At 43.5% G+C, this 20,458-nt stretch overlaps 1 protein-coding gene across 1 annotated transcript; it reads left to right on the top strand.

Annotated features, from left to right (window-relative positions):
• Positions 1 to 45: 45 nt before the first annotated feature.
• On the top strand, positions 46 to 18,759 carry PIGP (phosphatidylinositol glycan anchor biosynthesis class P). The gene is made up of 6 exons (XM_075850989.1): positions 46 to 94; positions 14,287 to 14,342; positions 15,421 to 15,520; positions 16,248 to 16,320; positions 16,433 to 16,551; positions 18,550 to 18,759. Exons 3-6 carry the CDS (start codon positions 15,439 to 15,441, stop codon positions 18,696 to 18,698), a joined length of 423 nt encoding a protein of 140 aa, XP_075707104.1. The 5' UTR covers positions 46 to 94; positions 14,287 to 14,342; positions 15,421 to 15,438; the 3' UTR covers positions 18,699 to 18,759.
• Positions 18,760 to 20,458: the final 1,699 nt, after the last annotated feature.

Genomic DNA, 20,458 nt, shown 5'->3' with positions numbered 1-20,458 from the left:
CTGATGTATTGCAGTTTGCGTCCCATTCTAGCGCCACCTGCTGGAGTCATGGTGAATAATAACACTACCGGAAGTGCTATGGCTGCTGCAAAGTGTGAGTATGATTTGCTATGTTCCTGTAAATACTGGGCTCTGCCTTCCTGCTGACTTTTTTTTAAAAATTAGTTACTTTTGTAATCCATACACAATGTCATCTGTAGGGGCTGTGTTGTTTGGACAGGTTACAGGTAGCCCACCTTGAAAATGGAAGCCCCCAAAACATGAGTGTTTATGCTCATGGTCACTACGGTGCCACATAACGAGCGAAACACGAAAGGTGAGAGGCAATGGCTCTCGCTACGAGCAACATTTACTGTTCATGGCGCTGTGAACGATACCAGGGGCGTAACTAGCGATCATGGGTACCCATAGCTAAATGTAAATGCCCCCCTCTCCTTCGCAACCCAACCGATACACACACATCCACAAGTGCACATATATACATAAAAACCATACACATGTAGGCCCTGTTCACACGGAGGAATTTGCAAGCGGAAAAAACTGCCTCAAAATTCGATGGGATTTCAATGGGAGGTCAGAGGCTGAACCGCGGTAAGAAAGAACATGGCGCTTTTTTTCCCCTGCGAGTGGCTATAACCTGCCGTGGTAAAAAAAATGCCTTCGTCTTCCATTGAAATCAATGGGAGGCGGTTTGGAAATTTTTTGGTGCTGATTCAGGCGCGGTTTCAAAAACCACCAAAACAACTCAGTGTGAACTGGGCCATATACGCGTACGAAGATGAGACACAACTACACATTCATACATAAATACAAAAAAAGACATACTTAGGCTCTGTTCACATCTGCGCACGCTTTTCAGTTCTGTCACAGGAATAGAATAACGAGAAAGACGAAAGCATCGGATCACATCAAGAATGTGAAAACGACTACAAAGCGTTATATATATATATGTACACAGAAACATGCAAATCTACTGATACACAAGTGCACATATATATACACTTATGTACAAAGATAGACACACATTCACACTCATGCATAAACAATGGACACACTTAGGGCGGATTTACATGAGCGTGTGCGCAAAAAACGTGGCATTTTGCGTGCGCAAAAGGCACTTAACAGCTCCGTGTGTCATCACATAGGATGTGCGGCTGCGTGATTTTTGCGCAGCCGCCATCATTATGACACTCCGTTTGGATGTTTGTAAATAGAAAAGCACGTGGTGCTTTTCTGTTTGCAAACATACTTTTTACTGCTGTTGCACGAATAACGCGCGTCCCACGGAAGTGCTTCCGTGTGGCATGCGTGGTTTTCACGCACCCATTGACTTCAACGGGTGCGTGATGCGCGAAAAACGCTCAAATATAGAACATGTCGTGAGTTTTACGCAGCGGACTCACGCTGCGCAAAAATCACGGCCAGTCTGCACTGCCCCATAGACTTGCATAGGTCCGTGCGACGCGCGTGAAAATCACGTGGGTTGCACGGACGTAAATCACGTTCGTGTAAATCCTCCCTTAGGATATGTTCACACGCAAACTCAAAAACGTCTGAAATTACGGAGCTGTTTTCAAGGGAAGACCGCTCCTGATTTTCAGACGTATTTTAAGCCACTTGCGATTTTCGCTGTGTTTTTTACGGCCGTTTTTGGAGCGGTTTTTCTATAGAGTCAATGAAAAACGGCTCCAAAAACGTCCCAAGAAGTGACCTGCACTTCCTTTTTCGTGGCCGTTTCAGACCGCCGTTTTTCCCATTCAAATCAATGGGCAGATGTTTGGAGGCGTTCAGCTTCCGATTTTTGGGCCGTTATTCTGGCGTTTACGACCCCTAGTGTCATGAACATAATACAGTACAGTCACTGGCGATAGCTGCGTACCAATAAAGCCAAACTAAAAATCAGCCAACGCTGAAGAACTACCTATAGGTTGTGGTTTCTATATGATTCTAAGGGTATGTTCACATCTGTATCAGGGTCTTATGCTGACGTTCCGTCGGAGCTTCGCGTCAGAACGGAACTCTGACTGAGACAAACGGAAACCATAGGTTCCGTTTGCATCACCATTGATTTCAATGGTGACGGATCCGGTGCAAATAGTTTCCGTTTGTCTCCGCTGTGCAAGCGTTCCGTCGTTTTGACAGAAGCAATACCGTAGTCGACTGCGCTATTCATTCCATCAAAACGACGGGAACCTTACTCAACGGGGACAAACGGAAACCATTTGCACCGGATCCGTCGCCATTGAAATCAATGGTGATTAAAACGGGAACCTATGGTTTCCGTTTCTCTCAGTCAATCAGGGTTCCGATCTGATGCGAAGCTCCGACAGAATGCCAGATGTGAACGAAGCCTTACCTCCAAAAATAGAAATAAATGAAACCGTTTTTTTTTTCTTTAAGATTGGTCACCACAAAAAAAACCCGGCATATTAGGTATCGCCGTAATCATAACAACGCGTAGAACAAACAAAACGTATTAGTTATACTGCATGACGCACAACGTAAAAAAAACTTGCAAAAAACAATGGTGGAATCGCTGTTTTTTTTAATTTTAATTCTTTCCTTAAAAAAAAAAAAATATTAAAAGTTAATCAATAAATTATATGTACAGATCCGCAATAAAAACACAGGGAGGAATCTTGGGTAGTCCCCTGGCGTCGCATAGCAACAATTCCGTAATTACGAACGGCTACAGATGCACTTCCATAGCTATCCGTAATTACGGAAGCGCCCATAGACTTCTATGGGGAGCCCGTGTGGTAATGACGGACAAAAAAAAGGACGTGTTCTATCATTTCTACGGCACGGACACCCATCCGTAAAAATACGGAAAGGTGTCGGCAGCCCATAGAAATGAATGGGTCCGTAATTGCAGTCCGTAATTACGGATAAAAAAATACGGTCATGTGCATGGGGCCTTAAACGGTACTAATAAAAACTATGATTTATCCTACAAAAAACAAGCCGGCTACATCGAAGGGAAAATAAAAAACGTTATGGGTCTCAGAACAGAATGAGGCGACACAAAAATGACACTTTTCCGTAAAACATGTATTATCGCGCAAAAGTACTAAAATGGAAAAAAGACTATACGTGTTAGGTATCGCTGCCTTCGTACTGACCTGTGGATTACAGTTGACGTGTTATTTTTTCCCGCACGGTAAACCTAAATAAAAACAATGGCAAGAAATGTTGTGGTTTTTTGCATTCCCTTCCCCCAAAAATGTATTAAAGCTAATCAATAAATCATATGTACCCCAAAATGGTGTGATTGAAAAATACAAAAAAACAAGCCCTCATACTACAACATTGTCGGAAAAATAAAAAATCTATATATAGCTATTGGAATGGAAAAATAAAAAATGGTTTGTTCATTAAAGGGGTTATGAGGGAACCAAAAATGATCAGCAGTGCAGTCCCTGCAGTATGTCATACACTCGCTAATATACATTCCGGTCCCCCGTTGCGCTGATTCTGAGATTTCCATAGATTTTTATAGCGCTCCCGGTGGACCGGAAGTCTAATTGCACAGTCTTCTTTGATGACGATACTACTCTTCGTCATGTGACCGGCCCCGCTGTATTCCATGTACAAGCAGGAGCAGTAGTACGGCGATCACATAGAGCACAGCGGGGCCGGTCACATGATGAAGAGTCGTATCATCATCAAAGAAGACTGCGCAACTAGACTTCCGGTCCCCCAGCAGCGCTATAAAAATCCATGAAAATCTCAGAATCAGCGTGACGGGGACCGGAATATATAATAGCGTGTCTATCACATACTGCAGGGACTACACTGCCGATCATTTTTGGTCCCCACATAATCCCTTTAAGGCCCAAACAGATCTGGTCGTTAGGGGTTTAAAGTGACAGGTCGTCTTTACACTGGACCAATGACAGGTACATTTCACCAGGTACGATCCTGCTGAGCTCCTATTGTTCTCTCTTCTGTCCTCTTCCAAAGTAAAAGTGAGAAACCTGCCGTGTTTATTGAGGCCATTAGGAGGTTCAGTGTCTCCAGTGATGTCATCGGTCGAAGCCTGAGATGAATGAAGTCCAGCAGCAGTAAGTGGTGATGGAGAGATAAAAATCCATTCCCCTCAGGTGGTGTCACTATGAAATATTACCAGGCCGCAGATTTTATCCCAATCATTGATTGACCGCTGAGCCTGAGAAAAAATGTCTCCTGGTTCTCGCAGCCATTGAGGTGAGGCCACCAGTTCAGATGCTTGTGACCTTTGGAGATAAGAACTCTCCCCAGGCCCCAGAATAAAAAGGGAACTCAATGGGGGGGGGGAATTAACTAACATTTCTATTCTAGTTTCCTGGCGTAGAAAAGTCGCAAACGGCACTATAGTCTCAATTTGTGAGAAAAATTGTGAGTTTTGTACCGTTTCCGCTGCTCAAACCACTTTGCTTAGTGGGAGGGGGCTCCTAACGATAAGCTGATTACAGGGTGTACTGCTGCTGGGACCACAAGCAGGGCCGGCCTTAGGATAGATGGCACCCCGTGCAAAATTATCTGTAGGCGCTCCAACCATCATAAAAAAAATGCCCGTAAAAAAGTATAATGCCCTTATAGTGCCCCCACACAGCGTAATGCTCCTTTATTGCCCCCATACAGTATATTAATAATATATTATAACCCCTTCAAGGACACAGTATTTTGTCCTCTAATTGTGCCCACACAGTATAATGTCCGCTTAGTGGCCTCCACACAGTATAATGCCCCCCTCCCCTGACTGCCACACACAGCCTCCCCTTGTAGATAGTTCCCCACTGTAGATTGTGCCATACAGCCCCCCTGTAGACAGTGCAATAATCCCTCACCTCCTCCTTGTAGATCATTGTCATACAGCCCCCCCTCCCCCATGTAGACAGTGCCATACAGTCCCCCACCTCCCCCTTATAGACAGTGCCCCCAAATAAACAAAAATTTTGTACTCACCTAGGCCCAGTTCCCACAACGAACTGAGCTGCTCCACAATGGGATCCTGTAGCCTAGTTACCCAACCTTTTCGGACTCGAAAATTTTCCTCAGGGCCCCCCTATCAATAATTTGCTTTCAGAAACACAGAAAACGGCTAAAAACAAGCACTACACACTTAGGCCTCATGCACACGACCGTAGTGTTTTTCTGGTCCGCAAATTCCAGGACCGCGTTCCGTGAAATGTCCTCCGTAGTTCATCCGTATGTAATCCGCAGTTCATCCGTATGTAATCCGCAAAATGCGGATAAAAAAAAAAAGCCTATGTAAAACAGGATGACGACAGAACTCATTCCCGGTCGTCGCCTAGCAACACTTCTGCAAATCCGCAAACTGCGGTTGACACACGGAGGTGTACCCGCATTTTCCACGGGCCCATTGACTTAAATGGGCATGTCCGCATCGAATTTGCAGGCCGTAATAAGACATGTCCTGAGTTTGTGCGGCACGGATAGTGTGTATGGGCCCATAGAAATGAATGGGTCCGCAATTCTCCCGTGGATTTTCAGGGGAAATTGCGGACGCAAAAACAAGTTCGTGTGCATGGGGCCTTAGGGTATGTCCACACAGCGTTTTTTGTAAGGCAGAAAAAAATCTGCCTCAAAATTCCTTCAGGAACTGACAGCGTTATTTGAAGTTTTTTTTGCATTTTTTTAAGCAGTTTAAGCGAATGCAAAAGACGCAGGCAAAAAAGCTCCAATCGAGCGCCGCGGGTATTTTCTGCCTCCCATTAATTTCAATTGGAGGTCAGAGGTGGAAACCACTTGAAGACCATCAGCCCCCCCCCCCCACTCACAGTAAAATGACCATCAGCCCCCCCACTCACAGTAAAATGACCATCAGCCCCCCACTCACAGTAAAATGACCATCAGCCCCCCACTCACAGTAAAATTACCATCAGCCCCCCACTCACAGTAAAATTGCCATCAGCCCCCCACTCAGATTCCCCCTGTAGGTAGTGCCACACAGCCCCCTTGTAGGTAGTGCTACGCAGCCCCCTTGCAGGTAGTGCCACGCAGCCCCCTTGTAGGTAGTGCCACGCAGCCCCCTTGTAGGTAGTGCCACGCAGCCCCCTTGTAGGTAGTGCCACACAGCCCCCTTGTAGGTAGTGTCACGCAGCCCCCTTGTAGGTAGTGACACGCAGCCCTCTTGTAGGTAGTGTCACGCAGCCACCTGTAGGGAATGCCACGCAGCCCCTTGTAGGTAGTGCCACGCAGCCCCTTGTAGCTAGTGCCACGCAGCCCCCTTGTAGGTAGTGCCACGCAGCCCCCTTGTAGGTAGTGCCACACAGCCCCCTTGTAGGTAGTTCCAGACACCACATTGTAGCGAATTCCGCACAGCCCCCTTGTAGATAGCACACCCCCCCCCCCCCCTTCCTGTAGATAGCACTACTGTAGCTCCCTGAAGGAGCGGAATCCCCCTAAATGGACAGAGATGTCAGGGGCTTCTCCTGGAGTGGAATCCCCGGTCACAGCGTCGGCAACGCTGTAGACGGGGATTCCGCTTCAGGAGTTGCCCCTGATGTCACCGTTCATATATGGACAGAGACATCAAGCGCTCCGTCCAGGACCGGAATCCCCGGCCACACAGGGATTCTGCTCCTTCAGGGAGCTACAGTGGCGCCAGTAGATAGCAGAGCAGGGAGATACCTCCCTGCTCTGCTATAGTTTTCAATAGTACCTGCGCCCTAACAATGCAGATACTATTGAATGTCGTGTCGCTACCACTGTAGCAGCCGCGGCGGCTGCTAGTGGTGCCGCCAGCCATGGGGGGCCCGTCCCTGGGCGCCCACATGCCTGGTGTCGCCGCTCTAGTGGTAGCGACGCCACTGAGAGAAGAAGCGCCCGGGCGGAATGGCAGCTGCTGAATCGCCGGGCTCGGGCACTTCTGAAACAAGCAGGGGAACGGAGCCAGCGCAGCTCCCCCTTCCATCTGCTGGAGTGGTGCGCCCTGTGCAATGGCGCAGTCAGTAAGTGTTCCATTTCCCTACAGCGCCCCTACAGGTCACGTAAAGAATTACACAGCCACCATAGAAACTAATAGGCTGTCCGTGTAATACATGTGCGTATTGGGTCTTTCAGAGCAAGAGATCCTCTTGAAGAGGGTCCTAAATGTGTCACACACATCTCCCTTACACTCTGGTTACTTAGAATTTTAAGCTGCTCATGGTCGGCCATTAATTTAAGTACTACAATATATGGCAAGATGCAGCTTTTCCCGGCCATGACAGCTTATTGTGGTGAGTTAGAGAAGCCGGACCCCCAGTGATCAACTGATTGCCACATTGGGATCTATATAAAAAAAAAATGGGTTGTCTTCATGAGGTAACCCCTATAATGGATGTTAGAAGATTTCCGCTCTGAAGCCTGCAGAATTATGAATGCAACTCAGTACAAGATAAGTAATTTGATGTACTAATATAGCAAAGCTAAGTTTGTTATGTTGTACAACTTTTTCATTTTGCATAGGACTGCTAATAAGGCTAGAGTGACAGTATGTCTCCTGGGACTCACAATAAATCATGATCGCTTCACAACTTCGGAACAACCTTTCGACTATTACAAAGTCAGATTTTTTCCCAAAGGTTGCAAAGTCGCTCGTCATATTTCTTATAGGGATACATTGAAGTCATGAAAGTTGCAGAACCTTTATTTCTTATACATTTGAATAAAATTTATTTACACCGGACAATCCATAGTGATCGTCTTTTCCGATCGTATTGATATCGATCACCATTCCGTGTCTGGTCCCTTATATGTGAAGTAGATGATATACCGGCATTATCTATGGAAGTTGAACTCCGTTCAACCTCTGCCATGTTCACCTGTAGGAATGTGATGGGCAGGGGAGTGAATGTCACTTTTAGCTGCTGACAGCGGTACTGGAGGCAATGTGAAAATGAAGTGTTTGTTTCTGTTCATGGAGTGGGACATCAGTAACTCACCACCTCCTGTAGTTTAGATAGGGCTGTGGTGACCTACACCTGAACTGGTCACTCGCACTGGACAGATGTCATGTGCAGGCTATCCTCCTCCACCAGATACAGTGCAGGGGTGAATGTACAATGTTATATTAACCCCTTCAGGACCAAGCATTTTCTTGGTATTCTAAACTCCGATGGCGGACTCACTACCATAGAAATGAGTGTAGGGGGATGTGAGCGGCCAACTCTAGTCTCCGTACATTCTCCCGACTGGTTGAGACGGCCGGCAGCCACCTCTTCAGGCAGGTTCGGGGACTCCCGTTTTTGAGATAGGTGGTACCCACATCTATAAGACATTTAGGGCACATCCCGTGGATATCCCATAAATGTCTGAGTTGAGAATAACTCTTTAAAGCGACCCTTCAGCCAAAAAATAAATAGTCTATATATTGCAAATGTATAGTATAGCTTCTGATCCTGAGTTCCGGTCCACTGCTTTCCGGTATTCAAAATAGCTACCGATGTCTCAGACTTTTTTTTATGGAGATCTATCTTGAAAGTCTGAGACACCCCCCCCCCCCCACCTCCTCCATTGCCCTCTGATGGACCAGCGCCAGTGACATCGGCCCCTGTGTTGTAGTTGTATCCAGCAGCACCGATGTCATCAGCGCTGGTCCATCGGAGGGCAATGGAAGGGATGGGGCGTATCTCAAACGTTCAAAGAAGATCTTCATATGAATGTGGGGGACCGGAACGGAGACCGGACCAATCAGGAGCGGGGCATCAGATAAGTTGACTAGACATTTGCAATGTATAGTAAAAGAAATTATAATTTTGGGCTGGAGGGTCACTTCTGGACTTTCTAGAAGCAATAATTTTTTTTATTTTTGCAACAAGCAGCAATATGGGGAGTTGTTTTTTGCAGGACAAGTTGTAGTGTCTACACATACGAATTTGGGTTACGAATACCTTTTTTTTTGTGTTGTTCATCTCTCACCTAAAGTAAGTGTTTTGATTTATTTTACATGTTACGGTTATAAGGATACTTAATGTGCATGGGTTATATTACTGTACATGTGTTTTATTCATTAAATATATTTATTTTCTAAAATGTATTGTACATTTTTTTTATTCTTTTTTCTGCAATATTTAATTGTCTTTTTGTTTTTTTTTCTGTTTTTGCTAGGTCCCATAAAAGGGCTTTACATTGATTATTTTAGTTACAATATACGTGCAAGTGCCGGGGCCCACTAGCCTTGGGGGAGCCCACTCGGCCGCAGGGTGTTGTCACTGCCGTCGTCACAGCATCATTGTCTATATATGGACAGTGATGTCAGGAGGAGAGAAGGAGTCCCAAGCAGAGCGCTACAAGCGGCTTTGCTCCGGGTCTCCGTCTCTGTGGAAGCCCCTGACATCACTGTCCATATATGGACAGTGACGTTAGGGGTTTCTCCTGAAGCGGAATCCCCAGCTAGAGCGTCCGCAACGCTCTGGCTGGGGATTCAACTCCTAGAGGGAACCCCAAAGGCGCTACCTACAGGGAGAGGGGCTGTGTGGCACTACCTGGGAGGGGTCTGTGTCACACTACCTGGGAGGGTGGCTGTGTGGCACTATCTACAGAGGGCACTAAATTTATGAGGGTACAAACTGGGGGCCTAACTTCTATATGGGGTCATAAACAGGGCCTAACGTCTTTATTGGGTTATAAAGTGGTTTTCTTCCATTTTACTGCCGCCATGCGTTCCCCCGCAAAGGGGCCTAGTAAGTCTGTGTAGCCCAAGGGCCCACATAAACCTGGAGCCGGCCTCATGTACATGATCGTATATTTGCGGCCACAATTTATCCGCATTTTTGCGGATAAATTGCGGACCCATTCATTTCTATGGCCCCATGCACATGACCGTGATTTACACGGACCGGGGTGGGGGCCGCAAATACGGACTGTAAAAACTCAGGACAAGTCATTTTACGGTCCGTATTTGAGGATTCACCAGTACTGGTGAATTGTTATGGATCCGTGAGTCTGGTTTGTTTTTTGCGGTCCAACGGCATGGTTTTGTGGACCTATCTTTATGTATTCTAGTATATTGTGCCTGTACATAGAATAATGCCGTCACTATACCATTAATATGCCCTAACAGGCCTTTACATAGGACAGCCCTGAGGACTTTTGTCAGGTCTCCCTTCTCAAACAGTGCCGCGAACAGGTTAACTATCGGGATCATTTTTTTTTCTCTGATCCTGGCAGATGCGGCGGGATCGCCGGGATTACAGCCATCTTCCTGACGGTGGTCCTGCGTTCACTGTGGCAATGTAATTGTACGTCTCAGCTGCTTTGTTGCGATGGCAATTTTTGCAAAATTGAGAACATACGTTTGCATCCCTATTTATAATAATAATTTATAATTTATTTATTTTTTTAACCTGTTAGTGACCGCCCCATAGTGTTTTCACGGCAGCCACTAATGGGCTTTATTCTGATACATAAGCCTTTTTACGGCGCTGCATCTGAATAAATAGACAGAGCAGGGAGCCGTTAAATCTCCCTTCTCTCAGCTGCCAGAGGGAGCTGAGGGCTAGGGGTGTCCCTGCTTGAACGTGTGAGATCGATATAAGTATCAATCTCACCCGTTTAACCCCTCAGATGCGGCACTCAATAGCGAGCGCCGCATCTGAGTTGTTTTGGGGAGAGGGAGGGAGCTCCCTCTCTTCCCACCGGCACCCGGCGATAAGATCGCCAAGTATCTGTGTCTCCGATGGCAGCCCTGGGCCTAATAAAGGCCAGAGGCATGGCCTAGCAGATGCCTGTCCGTTTTACATGGACAGGCATAATACACTTCAATACAGAAGTATTGCAGAGTATTATAATAGCGATCGTAGGATCGCATAGTGAATTCCCCTGGTGGGACTAGTAAAAAAGTTTAAAAAAAGTTTAAGAAAAAGGTGAAAGGTCGCTGATAACTTTTTGTTCCCTTAGGGAAACATTGAAGTCACTGCACGGTTGTGGTAACCCTGCGGTATTACTTTGACTCGTGGCCGGATGCCGGGAATGGGAGTGCTCCCCCCACTCCAGTTATATCCATACGATCTAATAGGGCTTGTATTATTATTATTATTATTATTATAATAATAATTTTTATTATTTACTATCATTTTTATTCGTTATCGGCCTACCTTCTATTTGATTACAGATTGCCCGGCTTCTGTCATCACTGACCTTACATTGACCATTTTTTTTTGCTCATCACACCTTGGCTAAGTTGCTGATTAACAGCAGTGAACTTTTCTTGACTTCACATCTACCCCCTTCCCCCATGCTCAGACTCCCTGTTATCAGCCATCGCTGCTCCATAGGTAATCTTAGAATCTGTTTATTCAGTTACACTTGACTGGAAGGCAAACCAAAAACGAAATACTTCTGTAACGTGCCGCTCGACTTATATTTTATTCTTCTTACTGCAAAATCCAATTTCAAAAATAAAAATTTAGGAAAAAAATCTTTGTTCGTCGAAGAGTCACTATTTTCAATTTATTGTCTCTTTATTGCATATTTTATATTATTCTATTTTTTTTTTATACCAGATCTTTTATATATTACATTTTTAAAGTTTTATTATTTTTTTACTTAGAGATACCCTAAAATATAATGTATATTTGTGTCCACTCATTTTTTTTTTGTTTTATTAATTTGTATTTTTGGACATTTTTGTAAGAAGTTCCTGGGTTTTGCCACAATTACAAAAACTGTGGCAACAAGCAGCAAATAAACAAAAACAAATTACCACTCTAATTCCGTGGTCCCTGTTTTATAGACTATAACATCCGCATATGACCGAGGACGACATCTGCATGGTGTTTCTATGTTCTCCAGTGTTTGAGCCGGTTTCGTCCCACATGCCAAAAACATACTAATAAGTTAATTGGCTTTCTATTAAAGGCTATGTACACATTTTAAATCTTTGTGTTTTTTGTTTTTAAAATAAAAATGTCTATCAGTGTGTTTGGTGCAACTTTCTAAATCCTTCTTTTTAAAAATTATTTTTACTTTTTGAGATATAGCTGCTTTGTATCCTGTATACAGAGCAGCTGTATCTTGCGCTCAAACCTGTATCTGTCAAGTCAGCGGTACTGACGGGTTCAGTGACTGCGTGTCTGACGTGCAGGATCGGGCTGTTGCCGATCACATCTAAGTTCATTACTTAGATGTGATGAGTAACAGGTGGATCCTACGTGGACCCGCTGTGACTGAACACGTCAGTTCCGCTGATCTGACGGATTCAGGTCTCAGCGCTAGATACAGCTGCTCTGTTTACAGGATATAAAGCTTTTATTTTGTCCCAAGTGGGTGTCTGGGAAAGATAAATTACACTGTAAGCCCCATCACGGTCAGGGATAATAATACAATGGTGACCATCTTTGTGCAGCGCTACAAAATTTGTTGCCAATATGTAAGAATCTGGAAATAAATTTAAAAAAAAAGGTTGATACAGATCTTATAATTCCCTCTTCCATTTCTCCCACAGGGGTTCACAGATTCCTCAAAGCATCCTCCCTCAGTTTCCAACCAAATACATATTATAGGAAGGTAGTGTGGGATGTAGCATAGGGGACCCTGACCATTTGACTGCATGGGGCCGGGGTATTTCACAAGGTTTCCCTGGCCATACATCCCCAAAAGAACAGCAGAATCACCATAAAAGTTAGGACTGTCGGAACGTGAAGAGCCCATAAAAACATTCTCCTGGTCCTTTTGGAGTAGAACATTTTTTCCAGAGCCATCGGCCCATCAGTCAAACTCATGAGCGATTACTGAATTTAGAGTAGATTTTTTGAGCTACGTTTTGTGACCAGATTTGGGCATATTTTTGGCATATGATGATTAATGAGCCCCGGGTGTAATGTAAAGACGCGGATCCCTCTTCACGCCCCTATAATTGACTTGGTTCTCAGTCAAGCAGTGACCTGCCGGATCTTTTGTCTTGAGATGAACACCTCGGCTGTTATTCTTCACCTTCATCCTGCTTACATCCCTGGTCTTTGTAAAGTGCTTAGTATTTCTACAACACACAAAAATTACAACATGGATCTCTCTGTGCCGCTTGTACTTTCTGTTCTGCTTGAGTACAACCTCTTCCTGACACTAAGTGCAATTGTTCTGCGTCATGACACAAGTCTGTGGGCGACAAAATATTGACACTTTATGAGGAGCTCCGGAACTATACATTTTAACTTTTTCTTTTTGAATTCTGAAAATATTGAATTAGAATTTTTGACATGTATTATTATTTATTGTTTGTTTTTTTCTTAGCAAATTACAGATTTTTTTTAAAATTTAAGGCTAAGGGGAATATGTTGTGTAGGTAATTTGGCATATTTTAAGCTCAGATTAGTCTTAAAGGATTTATTCTTTATTCTTAGGATAGGCCATCAATATTAAATCGGTGGAGGTCCACCCCCTAGACGGCCATTTTCCACAGCAATTTTGCTAAACCGTTCTGATCTCCGTTTCCAATGCCCTAAATCCTCCACAATTCATCTATTTTTTATTATTTAGATAGTGGCAACAATTTCTATCCCTATTACGTGCCTGTTTCTTGCCATAGGGATACTAGACAAAGAGAAAAAACACACGGCGCCACATAGTGCAATTATCCAAGGGTCATGGGAAAACAAAACACTAGGGCAAATGATGCTCACCTAGGAGGGTTATGCTGACCAGGCACAACACTGTTGAAAGGTATAAGTCAAACCTCCATGCAGATCACCGCTATGGAGATGCTTGAAAAGGATACACATCCAGGGTGTGTGCAGACAGATCCGAGGTATAGCTGCTGCCCAGGTCCAAGAGCCGGTGAACGGAAATTCACCGCCAACAATAAAGTAGAAAGAGAGGAAAAAAAAGGGGACCAAATTGCTAGGCGCTGCTGTACTAATTTTTGTTTTTAATATATGAATAGAAACAGGCTACGCGTTTCGACGCAGGACATGCGTCTTCATCAGGCCATCTTGCCATAGGGAGAGGGGGGAGATGCAGCAGCAGGCAACAAAAAGCCAAATCCTTGTTTTTCCCAACAGCAGACATTGGGAGACCGTCTCGGTTCTCCCCCTTTTCCAGCAACAGTAATATAGTTATCTCTAGCTGCGAGTGCCGTAGCTATAGCTTGCCTGGTACCCTGCTAGTTACACCCATTATGTTCAATAGGAAATTCCTGAACATCCATTTAATACTCGAGTCACATTTATGTGCATTCCTATACATTTTTGGGCTAATAAAACAAGTTCCTATTGGTCGAAGGAAATTGAATTCACTCCAAAGATGTTGTGAATAAATATATTGATAAGTAATATTTTCTAAAGCTGCACTGGATTTTCACAGGATTGGATCTGCATCTTCCTTGTGATGAGATTCCTGATCAATTTTCATCCTGATTGGTATGTAAAAAAATATATATATATTAATAAAACAAAAAATCAAGTTGGTTGTTTCGAGTTCTTTTTTTTAATAGTTTTTCTTTTTTTCTTTAAAAAAAAAAAAAAACTGTTTAGAAATAGTTAAAAAATATTTTTTTATTTTTTTGGGCTTGATAGTATCCAACTAAAAGGCTTGTCCAATGGATAGGAAAAGCCTATTTGGACACGCGTTTTGGTCTCTTAAATCCTAATCATAGGTACGATTCTGTTTTAAGAACCCGAAATACATAGGTGTTAACAGGATATGCTATAAATGTCTTATAAGTGTGGGTCCCATTTCTACGTCCCGCACCTATCTAGAGAACAAGGGTCCGCCAAATTCCGTCCGGCCTAGTAAGATGGCCGCTGAAGAGATGGTACCTGCACCTATCAGACATTTATGGTATTTTATATGGATTATTCCATAAATGTCTAAAAGGGGAATACCCCTTTAAGTTGGCCATAGACACAAAAATGTGGCCAGGACCATATATGCATTTTGTTATTAGAATATTAATTCTGTAAATAAAATAAACGCAAAAATATTATGTTATGTTTAGTCCAACACTAAGGTCATATATGTGGCTACATTAGGATCTTACTTTTTATTTTCAACCCAGCAAGTGTATGGTCCCACTTAGCCCTATTGGTACAATGCCCAGATAACGTAGCTGCTATCGATGTGTGGTTATGTCCAATAATACGTATAGCTTTCCCTGCCTGCAGGCTCTCTGTAAATATTAATAATCCTCTTCAGTCACCCAAAAAATATGTATGCAGTAACAGGAGGGAGATGCAGCTGCAGTTTCTCTCTTTATCTGAAACTGAATGCTGTGAGAGGGGAGGAGGGGATTCTCAGAGTGTTGAGCACAGCTCCAGCATCATAGACCGAGGAATGATAAAAGACCCTAATGCCCGATTTCTGCCAATATTTTATCTAATATGCATGTACAGCTGCCTAATGAATGAATTTTTATTTGCAGTCATATATCTACGCTTTAATATTTTATTACAGAATAGTCATTAATGGTAACAAAGATCTTCTTGTTTTGTTACTTAGGGTTTTCAAGGTCACAGGATGGTAGAAAACTCTCCTTCGCCACTGCCAGAAAGAGCCATTTATGGGTTTGTCCTCTATTTGGCATCGCAGTGTGGATTTAGTGAGTATACAGAACCCTGTTTATGACAATGGGAGGGATAATGACTACACAGGGTTTGTTTGTAGTCTGTTACCATGGAAATACATAGATCTGCATAGGAGCTGTAGACACAAAACGGTGAAAGATTTTTATTTTAAAAATACATTTTTAAAAGGTTTTTAATTTTAAATGCAATGAAGCAATTAACAAGATTTGTTTGCATAAATGGACCAATTTTTTTTTTTAAAAAGTCGCAAATTTTGACGCACGTCATACTTGCTCTAAAATTTGCAACTTTTTACTTCTCTCGCTACTTTTCAAATGTGTCAAGAAGACGGTTGAAGTTTGCCGGGAGGGGGCGGGACCACCAACGCACCAACAGATTTACTGTCATTTACACCAGAAAAGCGTCTATCGCATGGACATCCAAAGATGCGCCAAATTTATTAGGAGCATGATCCTCGAAATATATTTGCTGCATTTTACTCCAGCTCTCTCTGGATTAAGATTGGCGTATGGGCTCAAAGAAATTTTATTGGCAGCATGTGCAATTATATTGCTTGTCGCCCAAGGAAAGCTGCATAGAATTTATAACAATTATACGGCAGAAGAGACCTCAGGGGCTTATATATTTACTGGGGATTTTTGGATTATATGGAGAATTTCCCTTTCATGGTTGTATTTCAGCACATGTCCTGTAGATTGTGCTTCTTATCTTCTCATTATCACATCTTCCCTTGTCTTCCAGTCCTATATCTTACATGGGCGTACATTCCTGAATCGGGACTACACTCCCTAGGACTGACATACTGGCCTCAGAAGTAAGTACCCACTGTGGGCATGATACGAGTGACTAGATATTTGGTTGAGAACTTTTTTGAGCATATGCTTTTGACCGAGTAGTGTATAATTCCTGCTGTATTTGCTCCCTAGGTATTGGGCTGTGGCTATCCCTGTATATCTCATGGTCACGTTGGGCTTTGCCTATATCTTTTTGTTTGGAATAAACTTAATGAATACGGCACCCCTGGATTCCATACACACTGTAACAGGTAATAGTATTCATTGATTGGTGCAACTTTCTAATTATTTTTTATTAAAAATTATTTTAACTTTTTGCAATACAGCTGCTTTGTATCCTGTATACAGAGCAGCTGTTTTGTGGGCTGAGACCTAAATCTGTCATGTCAGCGGGACTGACGGGTTCAGTGTGTCTCTTACACCACCTGTAATCGATCACATCTAAGTTATGAACTTATATGTGATCAATAGCAGCTCGATCCTGCATGTCAGAGACACGCAGGGCCCGATGTCACTGAACCCGTCAGTCCCGCTGACCTGACGAATTCACGTCTCTGCGCTAGATACAGCTGCTCTGTATACAGGATACAAAGCAGCTGTATCTCAAAAAGTAAAAATAATTTTTAATAAAAACTAATCTGAAAGTTGCCCCAAACACACTGATAGACATTTTTATTAAGAAAAAAAATAATTTTCTAAGGTGTACATAGCCTATAAAAACTTTTGAAACCCAATGCAAAATTTGTACCTACCTTCCCCTTACCAATGCTGATATGTTCTGTGTGAGCGGGCCCGGCCTCACGTTGGATGATGCCGTGTTGGTGCCCCTCATTTGGTCATACAGTATAAAAATAACATTACCATGTAGTATTTTATTATAAGCGCCAATCAGGATAGTGCCTGCAGTGCTACACATTGTGAACACCACCATACAGTGCCCAAATAATACCAACATACAGTCTCCATACATAAGGTAATCCTTTACTATGTCTATATAAAACTGCTATACAATTAATATTAAGATTCATGGTGGTCACTAGTTTCGCATGCCAGGCCATCTGTGGTACCCCTTTAAGCAGTAGAGACTAGTGCGCTCTGTACAACCGCCCAAGTTGCACACCCCTAATGCCGGCCCTGTGTGTCAAAGGGGTTTTTAGGCTTTCCTCTGATCTTGTTTGTATCATTGTATTTCACAGATCCAAAATTTTAAGGGCTTGGAAACCTATGGTAACAAGCTGGTGGGATTGACAAACAAAGCACAATTCACAGAGGCAAGAAAATACCTAAAGCCTCATGCTTAGGACCGTTGCCGTTGATTGGGCTACAAACTACAGATAGTGTCCATATTTGGGTCCATAATGCCTCCGAGTCACTTCCATAACCGAACCGTATATAACACGGCCGTGTTGTTTCTATGTGTGATCCGTATTTCGCGGTCCGTACCCATTGGAAGGTTATGTGATCAAATTTCCCAGGCACTTCCTAGCAATGTATCTGCAAAATACAGACAGCGCACGGATTGTTTCCATGTGCTGCCGGTTGAATGGAGGCAAAAACGGACAGGGATAGGACAAGTTTTATAATTTGCGGAACGGAACAACGGATCGGCAAAAAAACACACGTGTGCATGACCCCATAGAAATGAATGCGTCAGTATGGTATCCGTATAAAAATTTGGATAGCGCACTGAAGAAAAATATGGTCGCGTGCATGAACCCTAAGAAGTAAAAAGTAACTTTTATTAAAATAATAAACTAAAATAAATGATGACTAAGAAACCTACCTAAGATATCTCTATCAAACCCTAATGCCGCCCTGCCCTGAAAGGGACAACCCTGACCTCCGCCATGTCCCTAATGTGGCACTACAGCTATTCCTCAGAGTCCAAAGAGAGGCACCAACGTAGGAAAATAGTCGTGGGCTGTGCAGTGGGTGGAGTGGTAATGGTGTACAAAAGGGCACATACAAAAAAAGGAAAAGAAATGTAATAAAAAAAAAAATGGACCACAACAAACATGAAACACACGAAGCAGAAAAGGTGAGGGTCCCAGGGATAGCGTAACGACGGTGGTCTCCCATCGCTGTTTTATTATTATAATAAAAGTTCCGTTTTACTTCTTAAGCAATTTTTTTTTTCCTGGGTGGCGTTTTATTTCTGTGAATTGTATCTTTGTCATGAAGGATCAGCGTAAATAGATGAATGTTGTCTCCTATGAGAATGAATGAAATATTTTCCCCCTCCTCTGCAGACACATACGCCAAAAATCAAGTGACGAAAGTGTCAGATCCAGACGCCATTCCTGCCATACGCGACATCTCCATTAGTGAGGTCAACAGAATGTTCTTCCTCAAAGACACGAGTCGTGATCCGGGAAACTATTTGTCATCGATCCGCTAATGATTTGACATTATATATTTTTTTAATAAAAGCTCAATTAAAATAAAGTTTATGGGACCTATCGCAGTATCAGATGTTTTTTTTTGCCCCATGTATGGAATATTCTCAAAAATTGCAGGTATTACGGTTGCTGCCATATTCTCTTATAGAGCTCATCTAGTGGCTGCAATAAGACCTATCATCTCCCTGGACTACTGATTAGGGGCATTAGTTAGCTTGTGCTGTATGTAACCCCACCTATTCCTCTCACCTGATTGGCGGGGAGGGATCACATGATCCACTCCACATTCTCGCCATAAATCGGGTCACTTTAAATTAGCCAATTCAGTGTGCTAACGTATGCCCATCAGGGGGCTGTTCTGTGGGTGATATTGCACCTACTAGTCTACCACTAGGTGCACCTACTAGTTTGCCACTCTGCTGGTCATAGACATTACATTTTGCAATTAACCTGCAATTAATAGCGGCCACGCTGGATCGCATACGGAAATTAAGAAGCAGCTAAAATTACCCTAAAGGCTTGATCAACAATAACCAATCTGAGACAAGTAGCATTCAACACAATGGTTCAGTGGTTAGCACTGTTGCCTTGCAGCGCTGGAGTTCGGGATTCTCTGTTTTTTTTTTTTATACACCATAAGGCCTCATGCACACGAACGTATTTTTTCCCTCCAGTAAATACTGGCGTAAATACGGGTCGTTGGTCACACGTATTTGACCCGTATTGCACCAGTATTTACGGACCCGTGCCCGTAAATACGGGTCTGGTGTCACCCGTATTCCACCCGTATTTACGGGCACGTTTTCGCTGCAAAATTGCACTGCACTAATCGGCAGCCCCTTCTCTCTATCAGTGCAGGATAGAGAGAAGGGGCAGCCCTTTCCGAGGTAAAAGTAAAAGAAATTCATACTTACCCGGCCGTTGTGTTGGTGACGCGTCCCTCTCTTGACATCCATCCCCACCTCCCTGGATGACGCGGCAGTCCATGTGACCGCTGCAGCCTGTGATTGGCTGCAGCGGTCACATGGGCTGAAACGTCATTCTGGGAGGCCGGACTGGAGGAAGAAGCAGGGAGTTCTGGGTAAGTATGAACGTCTTTTTTTTTTTTTTTTTTACAGCTCGATCTATATTGTGATCGGTAGTTTCTGTCCCGGGTGCTGAAAGAGTTACTGCCGATCGTTTAACTCTTTCAGCACCCTGGACAGTGACTATTTAGTGACGTCGCCTAGCAACGCTCCCGTAATTACGGGTGCACACATGTAGTCACCCGTAATTACTGGAGCCCCATAGACTTCTATGGGCTGCTCGTGCCGTAATTACAGCCTAAAATAGGACATGTTCTATATTATTTAACGGCCCGGGCACCTTCCCGTAAGCATACAGGGAGGTACCCGTGTCCAATAGAAGTCTATGGGCCCGTAATTACGGGCCGTAATTACGGCCCGTGATTACGGGCGTTTTTACTTTCGTGTGCATGGGGCCTAAGTACATCCTGATAGGTTAATTGGCTTCCTATTGGCAATTGTCTGTGTGTGAGATATAGAAATTAGATTGTGAGCCCCACTGGGGACAGGGACTGCTGTATTAATAATCTCTATACAGTGTCGCAGAATATGACAGCGCTATATAAGCCGAAGGAAATAATGCTGTGGTTTTGACTGACACATTGTAAGCTTCTATGGAACATTATCGTTGTACGTACAGAAGGCGTTGTCTGTCTCTTGTCTTAATTAAGATAAAGAAAAAAAATCCCACAAAA

The sequence above is a fragment of the Rhinoderma darwinii genome, chromosome 2 (genome assembly GCF_050947455.1).
Source record: "Rhinoderma darwinii isolate aRhiDar2 chromosome 2, aRhiDar2.hap1, whole genome shotgun sequence".
NCBI classification, from domain to species: Eukaryota; Metazoa; Chordata; class Amphibia; order Anura; family Rhinodermatidae; genus Rhinoderma; species Rhinoderma darwinii.
The sequence above is the reverse complement of the archived record's forward strand: the minus strand, read 5'-3'. Positions and strand labels throughout refer to the sequence as shown.